Below are 15,130 nucleotides of genomic sequence, written 5' to 3' on the forward strand. Positions count from 1 at the left end.
TAAGGCTTACAGAGCGGCAGTTACGGATTAACCTACTTGTATACATGTGTATAGTATACTGGATGAAAAATCAAATCCAGTGGTAGAGATATTGCTCAAGCATTAGAAGGCGAGTAAAGATTGGAAAATGGATCGTTGTTGCGAAAGAGCGACGAAGCCCACGTTTTCAGCAGTATATGCATGCGTCACGAAGAACTGCTACCTGTGCGTTTAAGGAAGTCAAGGAGTTTATGGAAGTAAAGCGGAATGAAATTAGTCGTCTCTACAACCCTCTTCGCATCTAACCCTGAACAAAATTTCTTGGAAACTGCCAGAAGACATCTCAATTTGAGAATATCTACGTCCTGAGAAAATAGAGTTTGAAACCAAATGGAATGCTGCAGAAGATATCCGTGTGCAGACAACGGCAATGGCCGCCACTAATTGATGGCTATGTACCACATTAAGTACAATAAACCGAGAAACCAAAGAAAATAATGGGGAACAGATGGTGAAAAGAAAATTTGAAAGCCTAACCAAGTCTGGCATTCCAAGGGTTACTGGAAGTAAAAATGTTCTCGAGGAGAAACAATGGATCACGTAGAAATTAATTGAAGATAGAAGAGTGGAGAAGGGAAATAGTAGTGCAATAGAATAAAGAATTGATTTCAAATTTGAATCATACTGATTCCAATCTGAAATTTTACTGAATTATTAAACAAGCCATGAAAATTAATTCTTTGGACCTCTGGTAATCCGGCCGTGTCGTTGACAATAAATCCTTTATTTCAGTATGTAGATGGGATGAAAAGGCGGGAAACCATAGAGGTGTCAAACTATCAAAATGTTGGTAGTTTTCGCATACTTTGAGTTGTGGAATGTCCGAACCTGTTCCCGTCGATGAATTCAAATGCTTGTGAATCGATTCTGCTCTTAAGGTGCACCGGCGAACACGGATGAGTTATTTTATTGTTATATTTTTACGTGTTTCGGCTCTGCTGCTATTCGTTCGGTGAAGCTCTCGGCGGAGAAGCTGCCGAAGGCCTCGGAAGTTTCGCTTCGCTTGATTATGCCGGGAGATAGATGCTTGCGGCGGTGGTGCTCGCTGGTGCGCCCCCCCCCACCCCAATAGGGGGAGTAGGGCCGGCTGGATCGGCCCTTCGTCTAGCGAGGGCGGGATTTCGTTTCCGGAGCCTGGATTGTCCCACCCAAATTCGGGACTGCTGGTCGCCCCTAATATAGAGCGAGGGGCGGGGCGGGGCGGAGAGGGGCAGGGGCGACGGCGACGCTGGGCGCAGACTTCAGAGAGAGGTCTAAATTTGAAGTGTGACGTCACAGACACCCGATGACGACGAGAAAACGGGCAAAAAGAATATTATGGCTCCCTATGCGGATAAATGGCGCTCTTTTGTGCAATTTTTTTCGTGAGCGGCGAATGTTTCCCCTTTCCCTCCTGCCCTCTCCCTCCCTCCCCCTCGTCTCATTGCATGAGCTCGCCATTCCTCCCCCGGGAGCCCATCCGAGGCGAGAAAACGGGATCGTAGAGGGAGCATAAATGCGTCGTGTGTTCTCGGGCGAAAGTCTTATAGCTGGTATAGTCTTGAGCTGTTGCAATATCCGGATGTAATTCAATGAAATCGATGTCGGTCCAGCAATTATTCACAGGAACTCGAGGGTGATTAATACCGACCCTTCACTCTGTATGAAGTTTGCGTCTCCCCGTCTTGAGTCGATGGTTCAGGTGTCGGACCCGCATTTAAGTTTTATACATGTATAGTTGTAGCTAGTTTGCGGTTGCTTTCTTATTTTGGAGGGTTAGTTCAGGTAGGTTTGAGTTGTGTAAGTGCTTTGAAAACGGCATGATGCAGGAAACATGTTTTTGTAAAGTCGGAAAATGAATTTGCAAAAGTGTTGTGTAAGAAGTCGATTTATGAACCTTTTCCACTTTAGAGTTTACTCTCAACATCCAAAAAGTGCGTAATAACTGTTGGTCGAAAGAGTTTGTAGTGGTTGAGATGTAATTAATATCTATTTCATTAAATTCCGTGCCATTTGTTGTTGTTCATAAACAAAAACATAAGCTATCCCCACGGAGGTTTACCATGTAAATCTGCCTGTACTCTCATGATTTCTAGTGTGAACAAAAGTTAAGTTGGGAACGTAATTTCCTTCGATACGAGCAGGAACGTTAGAAAATAGCGAAAATGACAAAGACCTAGCTGGTAAAAAGAATGGTGTAATATTTCATGGTATTTAAGATCTGCGATTAGTGCCAGTCGTTTGAAAAATAATGTGAGTAATATTATCTCAGTTTTTAAGTTGCAAAATGATTACTTCGTGGATGATCAGTTAGGATTCATGAAGGGGAGATGCGCGTATGATATGGCGGCAGTAATGATGTCACTAATAGAGAGGAACATTGAATACCATCAGGGTGTATTTAAATTGCAGATTCAGGTTTGATGTGGTTGAACGGTTCCATAATAATCAGGATATCATACCATATCAGGATTTATTTGTTTGTCTCACAGATTCCGAGAAGGGCAGAATTCTTATGATCTGTTTGAAGAACACCGAACGTGCGTTGAACGCCAAGGCGCAAGCTTCATGGCTTGTGAAATTCATGGATTCGGGGTGGGGTGGGTGCACCGTTCATTTCGCTCTGCCTACTACAATTTTCAAAGAAACCACCCGGGTTAGAACCAAGGACCCCGCGAATGGTCAGCGCGAACGCAGCCCAATCCAACAACGCTCCAACCTTGAAGCATGTGAACTTTGCATTCAGGCTAGGGGATGAACTTTCCTTACCCCGCTCCATCTGCGTTTTGCGACTAATTTAAAGTTTTGATATCCGAGAAATCGCAACTCTGAGGAGTTTAGATCGTTATGCCGGCAAGGGATGCCCGGAGTTGGTCAGGTGGACGCGCCCTGGAGTCTACAGCACTGCTCTGTTTTTCTGCTGTCTTTGCTATGTGTTGAAAATGCGCGTAATCTTAATTGTTTGTCAACCCTGAGGTTGTCGGTGGAAGTCCTCATTCCTCTTGCCTCCTGTCGTGATTTTCGACGCTGTATTGTATAGGTTGGGCGGCCGATATCCTTTTTGAGTTGGTCGATAACTTCGTTCTGCCTCTTGCGTTTTTACCTTCCATGGAATAAATCTCCCTGGAGTATCTTTGAAACTTCTCTCGTGCCATATTAGTTGTCCGACCCACTTTATTCTGTTTTTCATCATCCCCCACACTGGCACGGCTTTTCCTCCTCGACCGTTCGCTGAACTTCCTCATTCGACACTTTGCCAACCCGGGGGAAATTTTACCATTCTGCGATAGCTCGGCATCGCAAATGCTATCATCCTCTTCTTTTCGCCCGCCAAGCGTCCACGTCTCACTTCCATGAACCTGTGCTCTCAATACGAAATTTTTGACCAGTTTGTTTCCCGAGGCGACTATCTGGCCGGAGGCAAACAAGTTGCGCTCCTTGTTAAATGCCGCCTTGGCTTGATTCAAGCGGATCGTAATCTTCTGTCTGATGTTAACTCACTCCTGATGTATGTAAATGATTCTACCTTCTCGAATTGCTTGCCATCTGGTGAGCAGCTGGCCTACTAGCACCATTGTTTTTATTATGGCTTCGTTGACGGTCATATTTGCAGGCGCCAAGGGAGCTGCTTTTCATTCAAGTCGGAATGTCTTCCGGATCATGTTCAGTCTCCGCCAGCGAGGCCATCGTCCACGAATTACATCACTGCTCACACCCAACCCCTCCCCCCTTTCCATGCATGCGAACTCTGCTTCAATCCAATTTCCTCTCGCCTCACCCAATCCCCTTAGAATATCGAAGTTTGAATGAGACCTGTCGCGCTCCTTGACTGACTTGTGCTTCTTGTAGTGGGGGTATTTATTGTGGGAGGCGACCGACAGCTGAGGTCATTTGCGCCAATAGGGATGATGGATGGTAAAGGATGAAGGGTGGAGAGAAACCCGGCGTCGGCATTAGCCTACTCCAATAACGGAAGGCGCCAAGGGGTCACACGCAGTTTAACGTCCCATCCGACGGACGGCGTACTCACTCAAAGTGCTCTCCACAAAGCACCGATCGGGATACCTCTGACAAATATCTCCAGGATTCGAATCTGGGCCCTCGCGGTAGGAAGCGTAGGGAAGTCACCACTCGGCGACAGCTAAGCTAAGGGCTCCCTGTACTGCTCAAATTCCATTGCAGAGGGGAACAAATACTATATGTACTTTTTGAATTTCGATGGAAGCATGCCAAGTTGCATAAATTCCGCTCTGCAAGCGGAACAGTTCGTTGTGTACGTACTATTCACACCAGTGGACTTGATTAGCCCCGCCGGGAGGTTGCAAATGACAGTGGCCTTTCCTGCCTTGAAATGTTGAAGTGCTCAGTCGATCTCATTACATTCACCGAGTCCCTCGAGGCGCACTTGATCTTCATTATCTGGCATTACGTTGCCATCAAATAAAAAAAATCCTCTTTAAAGCTATTCCAGGTATTGTTTCCATCTTTCATCAGCCATCGTAGCATTTTGGTAAGTGAATGTGGCGTTAAAATAAAAAAATATTTCAAAGAACAAGACATTTAATTTTGAAAAATATTAAAACGATGAGGTTATATTGACCGAGAAACATAAAACTCCAAATAAAGAGAGCTTTCCTTTTTTCGAGGTACACTTCTATGTATTCCGTACTTCTATTTCTGCCAACAAGGCCCCAAGTTTTAATTTATTTTTTGGTTCTGTCTTCATGGATATTGAATCGGTCAAGTGAAAGGTTAACTCGTCAGATAATTTTGTTATCACATGTGGATCCCAGAAATAAACCTGACGTTTCGTTCTCATCGGGTAGATCATTGTGGAAGGAAGTGGAAACTTTGATCTGGAATATTATCGTCGCAGAATATATTTTTAATTGGGCCAGGTATGACCTTAACTGAAGCATGGTATACCATGCTTTTTTGTGAGAATTTTACCACCTCCTTTGCAATCTCCATTAAGATATCGAATGATGAGAGCGGCATGATTAGCGATGGGGCATTGATTGTTTCCGTATGTGCCCTCTCGTGCAGCATCTTTATCTGCCTTCTTCGGTAATTTTCATTTCGGGAATAACTCTCGCGCAACATTGAACGCTCCCAGCAGGTGTAGGACGAGATTGCTTCCGATGGCTGACCTTTGTTTCCTTGGCCGTAACATGTTTGGTTCAAAGAATAAGATTTATGACGGATGCAATGGCCACAAAAGTAACTTAAAGCGGCCTTGGCGAGAGAAGAAAATGTTCGTTTGTTTAAATAATGGGGTATTTAAAGGAAGCGTGATCTTCGTTTCGCATCCATGGTGGCCTATCCCAGTCCACGGAGTTGCTCGTGAAAGGGAAATGCTCTCCTCAATCTGTTCGAGCGTGCATGGCTCGGCTCGCCTTGCCTCGATTGCACCAGGAGTGGCAGTATGGAAAGCGGCCGTCTCATCAGTGCGTGGAGGAGAGCGTAAAAATGAGGAAGGCGCTAAGGATATGGCCTCGTGACTTCGATAGATTCCAGTGACTGTTCTACGGTGCAGCCACTGCGGTGCAGCTGGTTGCTGGAGAGGTTTTAATGTGAAATTCATGAATTGGTTGTCCTCATTTAATGACTACAAACATTTTGGTTACGTGTAAAAGGATAAGTCATCGTGCATGCTTTAACATAATGGAAACAAGTTAAGGGGGAAATGGTGATTGACGATTGAGGGCGAAATATGACGATTGAGTTTTTAAAGCATTTGATTTCAAACTTGTAATCCTTCGCCTATAATTCCTCCTGAACGGGGAAAAATATCCACTAATAAACTTGTATCTCCGAGCCAGCCTCGGTGAAGTCATCCAGGAGTTCCACTTGATTAGTGTCGTGTGAGTGACGTCAGCATTGTTAGTCTGGTGGACGTTGAATCCTCCTTACTGCCTAAAATCGCGAGTTTAAGAGTGTGGAGGCCGTGTGTATCTCAGATGTAATTTATTGCATCTAATGTTGAATATTTTATCTCTCTCCAACTGTAGGAACTTGGCCATAGGAATCGGAATTCAAAATTTTCCGGAAGGCTTGGCTGTTTCCCTTCCGTTGCAAGCTGCGGGATTTTCGACCTGGAGGAGTTTCTGGTAATGCCACTCATGGTTGCTTCGTAACAGACTCATTCACTTGATACTGTTTTCAATTTCATTTTCACTTCTAGAATTAACATAACCGCTGCATTAAATTTTTTATGAAGATTTATTGTCCATAATTTGCGCATAAAGCGTTTTCCTTTCAGTTTCCTCTATCTATTTCTGTTCCTTTATAAATATTCGCTCGTTTAAATCTTATACACAGATGTTAGTAATTAATGTCTCAAATACGTATCGACATAAGTCACCACAGTCGTAACAGATTTCAACTTATAAATTCGTGAACACTAATGTGTTACTCTTTATTTTCATTATTGTTATTTAACTATTCTAATTTATACGCAATAGACTTCACACGTGTATTGCCTGCTTTCAACTCCAAGAAAAGCTGGAAGGAAAAGATATAGTGCGTGACAGTTAAATACTAAACTATGACTCTTATCCATTAGCATTAGATAAAAACTTCGAGGTAATTTTTATATTCTCCATGTATGTATCCTGCCACACATATAATCCATAATAACATCTTCAATACATCGCGAACATAGCATGAACAACCTTCTTTCTGTGAAGAAACAAACAGAAGTCTGATCACGGATGGTAACGTTAATCAGAACTGAGTGACAGAGACGTGAAGTTTTGAATATTTGAGTGGAAAGAAATGTTAATATTGTTCACGTCCTTGGAATTATATTGATGGAAGCAGAATCTATAGATTGGTGCGTCCATTTTCTTTGAAATAGATGAGTAAGGCGATTGGTTGTTGGAAATGGCGTCCACCGTTTTCTGGTTTGACCCCCTGGCCATCCACGAGCGAGGGCTTTTGTGATGACGCGCTGGGCACTAAGATGTTCAGCAGTCACCTGCGCTTTCTCACGGGCCGTGCTTCTTCGTTTGAGAGAGCTCAAACTCAGGAATTTATATTGAGAAATTCAATTTACTATTGCCACGTCTATGACAGGTCGTGCTCCCTTTAGGCATTTGTTTATTTAAGTCGTTGCTTCGACTCTCCATTTTATGTTGATTCGTAGCAATTTCAAGATACAGGATATAAGATTTCATTCTCTCTCTGGCCCTCAACCTGAGCGGACCTGCCTACTGAGCGCTCCTGGTAACCGGTTTGACCCACCAGAGACTACCTGCCCGCCAGCTTGATTCTTGGGGCTTTTGGCTTTAGTGAAGTGTAGTGTAGTGTCGTCGTATACGTTGCTTCGTTTATATAGTTTTCGTTTTGTGTGTGGTTTGTTAACCGTAGTGTGTGGTAGTAGTAATTTATTTAGTGGATTGTGGTGGTTTTTGTCCTTCGACTCTGATTGGTGACCGGTGAGTGCTTTCCTTTTTCTTACTATCTTTTTTTTGTCCTGTGAAAACAAGACCTTACTCAAGCATCGTTTTTTCCACTTAGGCTTCATATTCAATTCCAAAGCGTAACTTATTGATTGAGCTAAATTTAGCTAACCCCTTTTAGAAATTTTAGCATAGTGTATACAGGTTAGCTTTTGTTGGGAACTCGGTAGTTAAATAAGGATGGCTTCATCTAGGTCCCCTGTTGCCATGCTCGAAGGCACTGGCGAATGCGTGGCTTTAAGGGCCCGTATAGTCATGCTGAAGAGGATGGTGCGGGAGCTTCGATCGGAGATCGCCGGCGTGTCCCGGGTTAACTATCTCTCCCCTCGCGCTACTCGGCGAGTGCTTCGTTCGACTCGCCTCTCACGCTCTCCTTGCTCCTTCCTTCTTTCCCTTTTCTCAGTCTGGGCCAACTGAGCGGCATGGTGGAACCACTCTTCGGGCTGCTAGGGGCGGCGGCTGTCTCCGTGGCCGAGCCCCTGCTTCCTTACGCCCTCTCGTTCGCCGCCGGAGCCATGGTGTTCGTCGTCGTGGACGACATCGTCCCGGAGTCCAACTCAAGGTGATGCTGTCACTCCTGCCCAATCTCACAAATTATGTGCATACCTACGTCTTGAACTTCGGCGACTGCTAAAATCATTAGCGGTTCATTTTGGAATGAGGGTAACTTTAGTGTACATAAATAAATAGCTCGATGGGGGTCATGCAAAATAATATGCGAGTGTCTACACATTGTGAATTGTATGGTTCATTGATTTTTTCTTTAGTTCCCTCGAAGTTAATAGTGCTCTCGGACTCCATGGGGTTTTTCTGTTGTTTTCACTCCATTGTAGAGTGTGGTCCAAAAACGTAGACTTGCTTGTCGATTTGCTTATCTGATGCTGCTTGGTCAGTTCGTCCCCTTCACATGCATAAGCAATTGTTCGCACGCGGCTCGTTAGATTTGTGGCAAGTCGTTAATCGGTTTCGGTTTCTGATTCGAATACAAAAAATGGAGTGTCAGTCCATCATTCTGCCCTCTTATAAATCTGAGGTAACTACACACGCGTGCATTCTTAATACTTTCAATGTTGCTTCGACTTCTTTAGGACGATCTTCAACTCAATGGAATTTCAATTTCAATCATGCAATAATCTCGACGGCATATGACTGCCAGTGCATGCACTACGCCACTTGAGCTGGCGATCGCGTTTTCGTCCTCTCTCCTCTTTAATAGTGGACTCCAACCCTGGTGTTGCGAAAAGACCCTCGAGCGCTCCCTCTCAGTCCCCCCTCAGCGGCCGTGGTCGAGGCGGTGCCATTCAAGCAAGGACTGCGAGCCAAACGGAACAAACCGTGTCTTCGTGTTATTGATTAGACGATTCTCAATTGATTACTAAATGAGGGGTGTCATAATGTGTTCATTCGAATCTTAGATCCCTGGAGCCCTGATTGTGTGAGTGCGCAGATCGAAAGGACGAAAATATAAGTCGACGGGATGAGGAAAAGTTTCTTAAGAGAAAAAGGTTGGGAGCCCCAGGGGTATCTCTAGTATTCAAGAAATGACTTAGCTTTGTACTTTTCCACTGTAATTTTCCATACAGCCTCAAACACGTTTCGAATTCCGTACGTCATCTTCAGGTGGTGCATCTTACGAATATGTGATTGGGCAGTCAACTGAACGATATGTGGGGAAGTATGCGGTGAGTGGGAACGGGGTGCAGGGAGGAGGAGGGGTCCGATTTTTGGGAGTGGCATCTCGTATGTGGAAAGGTGGAGTTGGGGAGATGAGGGCACTCGTGGTGTGTGAGGTTTTTAAGGTTGGGAGAAGTCGAACTGTAGTGTAGACTGTCGGGAGATATCTGGGGATGAGGATAGTTTTATTCTAGCGCAGGATTTGGATTGCATTACTAAATGGTGTTCTAAATGGGAATTGTCATTAAATCATAATAAATGTTCGGTGGTAAATTTCTTAAAAAGATCAACGGGATTTGTTTACAAAGTAGCTGGAAGTGACCTAGCAGTAGTTGATGCGGTAAAATACCTAGGTGTCACATTCACAAAAGACTTAATTTGGGGGACTCACATACGTAAAGTCTGCGGGCAAGCATATAAAAAATTGGGATTTATTAGACGCATAAGTGTCTAGAAGGTCAAGGAACGTTGTCACCACGCTCTTGTAAGGCCTCATTCGGGAAATTGAGAAGGCTCAACGCCGGGCAGTCCGTTTTGTTAAAAATTCTTACGATAAAACGAAAAGCGTCACCGAAATGCTCATGTATTTGGGGTGGGAATCATTGGCAGAGAGACAATTCAATGCAAGATTGAAATTATTAAATAAATTCAGATCCGCATGTTTCAGCACCGAGGTGTCGCAAATTATTCGCACTCCTACATACATTGGTCGATTGGATCACGCATATAAAATTCGGGAATATATGCCAGAACTAGCCGACTCATCTGCAGGCATCTGCCTTTCGTGTTTAGCTGTAGTACAACTGGATAGGAAAGAAGAAGTATGTGCATGATTCGTCACGTCTTGCCATTTAAGAAGGCGAATCCTTAGGCTCCGACCTATCGGGCCCGCTCTCTTAGGCTGCTCATGTGCATTGTGAAAGAAGTACTATGGTGGAATATTAAAAACCTAAGTTATTTATTTAAAATGAATGCCCACTAAATAGAGTCTGCCGCAGTATCCAAGGTATCTCTAGTAATGTATATTAACTTGAAGAGTAGAGTACTTATAATATAGTTAAAAACATTTTTGCAATTGCCAGTGGTGTTAAATGCAGTGCGGTTTATGACAGTTGTGCCACGTCGTGACTCGGTGTACGTATGGGACGAGGAGCCGTCGGAGGGATTAAGATCGGAGGGAGTGATCGAGCAACCCTCGGGGAGAAAACAAGTAGATAGACGATAGGTGATGGGCAGTTGGAATACTGTCGAGAGACATTAGATGATCTGGTCGAGCACGAGAAGAATACGGTTTTTCATCAATACGTACATCTACATCTACAAAATACCCCGCAAGCCGCCGCAAGGGCGTGTGGCGGGGGGTGTTGGGTCACCACCCGTAAAAAAGAACAATACTACATGCAAAATCAACAGCATGGAAAACTACACCCACAGCGACGCAAAAATCCCTTCATCGAACACTCATTCAAACACAAATACCATAAACCAACAAACAACTGCACCCCAGGATGCAGCACGAAAGCCATCCAACAACATGCAAGCCAGGACGCAACAAGCAAGAATGCAAAACTCCACCACCACATACGTAGCTGCATGCGTGGAGGTCGGTGGAATCCAAATGGATCTCATCTACATACCTGTAATTCCCCTCAGGCCGCCGCAAGGGAGTGTGGCGGGGGATGTTAGGTCACCACCCGTAAAAGAGAATAAAACCACATGCAAAATCAACACATACATGCAAACCTATACCAACAGTGGAATTCATGCAAAACCCCTCTCAACTTACATGCATGCAAATACTAATGCGAGTACTATCAACTAACAAACGACTGCACCTTAGGATGTGGTAAGAAATTTATCCAATAACGTGCAAGCTAGAATTTGAAAAGTAGGAAGGCGAAATTCCACCCCCACATGGACATGCAACATACCACGGTCTCCTCCCCCAAGGACACAGGTAGGGAATGTGACCCAGCGCTGCAGGTAGCGGAAGGCTCCCCCCCACAGAGAGAGACGAGGGATGGAAGGGGAAACTTAAAAAATAGACAAAGCAGAGCAAGCAATACTTTAAAGAGCACTACATAATTAAATGACATTCTAATGCGGCGATGCGGCAAGAAAGGGTTTTGGCAACAAAGTACCCGAGGTAAGTGAACATGACCACATTAAATTGAGTAGAACTAATTATTCCCTGGACGCTAATATTAGTGGCAAGTGGAATGTTTGCTATCTATAACCCCCGCAGTTGCTATCCCGTATTGTCCATGGGAAGAAGGAGTCCTTGAGTCGGCTAGTTCTGGCATCTATAGTATTTCCCGAATTTTATATGCATGATCCAAGCGACCAATGTATGTAGGAGTGCGAATAATTTGCGACACCTCGGTGCTGAAACATGCGGATCTGAATTTATTTAATAATTTCAATCTTGCATTGAGTAAATTTTTTCTTTTTCTTCTAATGATTTAACGAATGATAGATATGCGCACAAAACGTCTCTATTCGGGCGACATTGGGACCCTCAGGTTCCTTCCTCCATTGAACCCTTCATTGTGAGTGCGTGGGAAATCGTTACAGGCTTAGTTAATGCGGTAAATATGGTATGGTGAAGTAATATGAAGGCGATGCATTTATTTAAAAACAAAGTGAATAATCACCACCAATAGAAGATTTATAGTAAAACTACGATGAAGTGATGATAAGAAGTGCAGTAGCAAAAATGCGTCGAAGAGGGAAAGGATTGCGTTAGAAATTGGGTGGTGCAAACTTTAATGGACTTGCACGAGGATAGCTTGGGTCCATGAACATTAAGGATGCGAGGTAAACAAAATAACGATGTAACCACGGATTTGCAAAATAGTTTGGGAGACGGGGAAGTAAGAGAATATATATTCGGACTCATTCGTAAAATGTATAAGAAAGGAGTTTGGCTGGAAGACTTCATTGGATCAATCTTAATTCCCATCCCGAAACAAACAATGCAAGAGTATCGCAGAATATTGGAGTGAACCGAAAGACTAGGCGACGATTTCGGAACTTGTGTGTGTACGAATGAAACTAGCATCACAAGAAAGCCGAGCAGAGGGAATGAGGGTGGGAATGGGGAGTGATAGGCAGGGGAGGAAGACACGGTGTTCGTGGTCAGGGTTGTGAACCCTTCTCCATGTCTCTTTGTGGACATTTTGTGTTCGTCTCGCTTTTAGTTTTTCTAGAACCGACATTCATTTCTTATCAATGTTCACTACACTAGCACAGTACAGCAGAGTCGTGCGAAGACGAACATTGTGAGGGTGCGGTCTGGAGTTCGGACCGATCATCGAGCCATTTATTTTTGAACGCGTCTACCCACGGGACAAAAGAATTTCAGGATGTAAATGTGTGCTCTCTCATTCCTAAGTGAACGAAGGTTTTTCTCCCTCATCTCGCAGTGGAAACGGGAGACTAGCGACCTGGGGCTCCATCGTCGGGTTCGTCCTCATGATGGCCCTGGACGTGGGACTGGGATAGCGCCCTTCTTCCCGTCCCATCCACTCTCTCCTGGGGAGGAGAGACAGCCGAGAGGCGGACGGGAATCTCGTGTCCTGAGTGGCGGCGGTGATTCTTCCGCCTGACCCTTCGCTATCCCCGCCAGACAAACGCGAAGCGGTCGCCGAGTCCTGCGGGTTCTTGCCTCGGTTTTCGTCGCCTTCAATGGCCGGGACAGTGGTCTGATGCAGCGGGTCGGTGGAGGTCCTTCGTGCCACGTGTGAATGCCTCCTCCCGAGTTTTGCTTGCGTGAAGTGGCGAGTGCAACGGCGATGCTCTGGTCACACACTCCGTGATGTGAGAACGTTGCCCTTGGGCATGTCAGTCGGGCGCTGCCCATCGTTTCTTTCATCTCAGAGGCCGTCCACGTCTATTGCCTCGTCCAAATTCGATCATGCCCCGATTCCGCAGCAGAGGCCTTTCCGACTAACTCGGTGAAGTTAATTGATTTTAGATCAGGAAAAACTCTTCATTTTCAATCTCTTAGTTTGAATTTAATAAAATCGATTTTATGTTTGAATCCCCGTGCCGGGTGGATCTACGTGCATTGGTTTGTGCACAGTTAGACTGCAATCTTGGAAATCTGTGATTGGCATTTCATTGAAGTGCAATTCGAGGCGAAAGTGATCCTTAAACAATGTGAAAACCACTTGAGGGATTCGGGTGTGCGGTGGATGCGTGGAAAATGCTAAATAGATGCCTCGCATGTCTCTCTTAGGACTACATCTCGCCTTCTCCCAGCAGCAGAATGGGATGAATTCCTGAGTAATTTGTAACACAACCTTAGCGTCGCGAAACTGTCGCTTCCATTTTCAAAGTAAATAGTTCGACTGCGCTTTCCATCAGTATAAGATGTAGTAATTTTTTAATGCAATAATTTTATACTGATTGCGAGAGCAAAAGATGCCAATAGTGTTTTATCGGTCGTGCGTCGAATTCCGAACGATGGTGTCCCATTACCTTTTAATTAATTACGAAGTTTTCATTGAAAATTGACCTATGCCTAATTAGTTAGCCAATACTGTTAGTAAAACAACTCTAATTGCCGGATGTCTTTTGGAATTTAACCCCAGTTTCTTTCTTCTCGAGAGAGCCTTGAAGGAGGAGGTTCTTACATTCGCCGACTTGCCGCCCAAAATAGTTTTGTTATTTTATTGTACTTTTAAAATGTTTCCTACCCAACATTCCCAGGGCAGAGTGAGTGAGAGGGGGCTCTCTGCTCGGCTCTTTTTTATTCTCTTCGTTTTAAACTGTGGACTTCGTGGAGTTGAAGAGTGGACTTACTAGTTTTGTTGCGGATCCTGTTCACTGCATTGAAGTGATTTTTCATCGTCGCCTCTCGGTTAATGGAATCTAATTGGGATATCGAACCACAGTTACCGTCTTCTGTGCAATCCGACGTGGTCAGCCGAAGAAATACGACTGTCTTCGCTTCTCCAAGTGAGACTCCTTGAAATGCGCTCTGACACTTGTGTTTGGGCATACAGTCCTTCGAGTGGATGCATAGACCGACATTTCGGCGGCCTGACTGTCGGAAGTCGCCGAGAGCGTCGTCTCGCGTGAGTTCCATTCCTCGGTGGATGGGCCGCTTCGCGACGGCGCCGAAGCGGGACTGGCGCCGCTCGTACGGCTCCCGACGCTACCAGCGAGGACGCCGGGAGAGGCCCAAGGTATTATTATTATTCGAATGGTGGCGCCGATGGTGGGGTGGAGCACCTGCTCCGGGTGCTCCCTCCTTCGATGGCGTGCATCGGAGTGGTTGGACAATGACGCGTTCGTATCAGTTTATGCATTTAACCATTTTTAAAAGTCTTCCGCCAACCCTTGGATTCAATGATGTCTTGTGCGTCTGAAAACGGGACTCCCAATTCCGCTAATGGAGAGGCTCGTCCATTTTGCCCGCAGACTCCACCCTCCCCTCCTCGCGGGGCGAAGCTGCGATCATCCCCTCTTTTCTCCAGCCCTCTCCACAAAGGATTTGGGAACCTCTCGTGGTTCTCGGGAGCCGGCGAACAATATTTATCGTATTAAGGTAATTTCGTGGTGTTTTTATCGGGCAATAGAATGTTTATGTTTTAGCTTGATTTTTAAATTGTTTTAACATATTACTATTGTGTTGTTCCGTGTTGGTGTTGCTTGTATGACATCAGCACGGGTGCTGTGATTGGTTTATTATTAAATGTTTTTTTCGTTTATTGATGCCTATTTATTTTCCTAAAGAATTAAAATTAACGTTAACGTTTTGAATTCAGTGCAGTTTAAATGAGCGATTTTGAATAATTTAAAACTGATGTCTGAGGATCTGAAGCAACTTAAAAAGTTGTAGTGGCAAAGTGTACGTGTAAGGAATCGCTGCGATTTTTAATTATTAATTTAGAGTGAAAGCGATTCCCGTGAGCACATCCTCGCTTTGAGGTGTGGGGCGGGGGGGAGTATGAGGGACAGAGAGATGA

The 15,130-nt window shown here is 44.8% G+C and overlaps 1 protein-coding gene across 2 annotated transcripts in view; it reads left to right on the forward strand.

Moving 5' to 3' along the window:
* The window catches only part of Zip48C (Zinc/iron regulated transporter-related protein 48C), a 42,341-nt gene extending 27,469 nt beyond the window's left edge, over nucleotides 1–14,872 (forward strand). Inside the window, exons 6-8 of one of the 2 annotated variants that reach the window (XM_071595357.1) lie at nucleotides 6,030–6,128; nucleotides 7,885–8,043; nucleotides 12,581–14,872. In XM_071595357.1, coding sequence (XP_071451458.1) covers nucleotides 6,030–6,128; nucleotides 7,885–8,043; nucleotides 12,581–12,659 — 337 coding nt within the window. In that variant the 3' untranslated portion in view covers nucleotides 12,660–14,872. The remainder of the gene's footprint in view (nucleotides 1–6,029; nucleotides 6,129–7,884; nucleotides 8,044–12,580) is intronic. The other variant, XM_071595362.1, reaches the window with a different exon arrangement.
* Nucleotides 14,873–15,130: the final 258 nt, after the last annotated feature.

This window comes from Hetaerina americana, unplaced genomic scaffold (genome assembly GCF_022747635.1).
Source record: "Hetaerina americana unplaced genomic scaffold, ioHetAmer1.1.p SCAF_1, whole genome shotgun sequence".
NCBI lineage: Eukaryota > Metazoa > Arthropoda > Insecta > Odonata > Calopterygidae > Hetaerina > Hetaerina americana.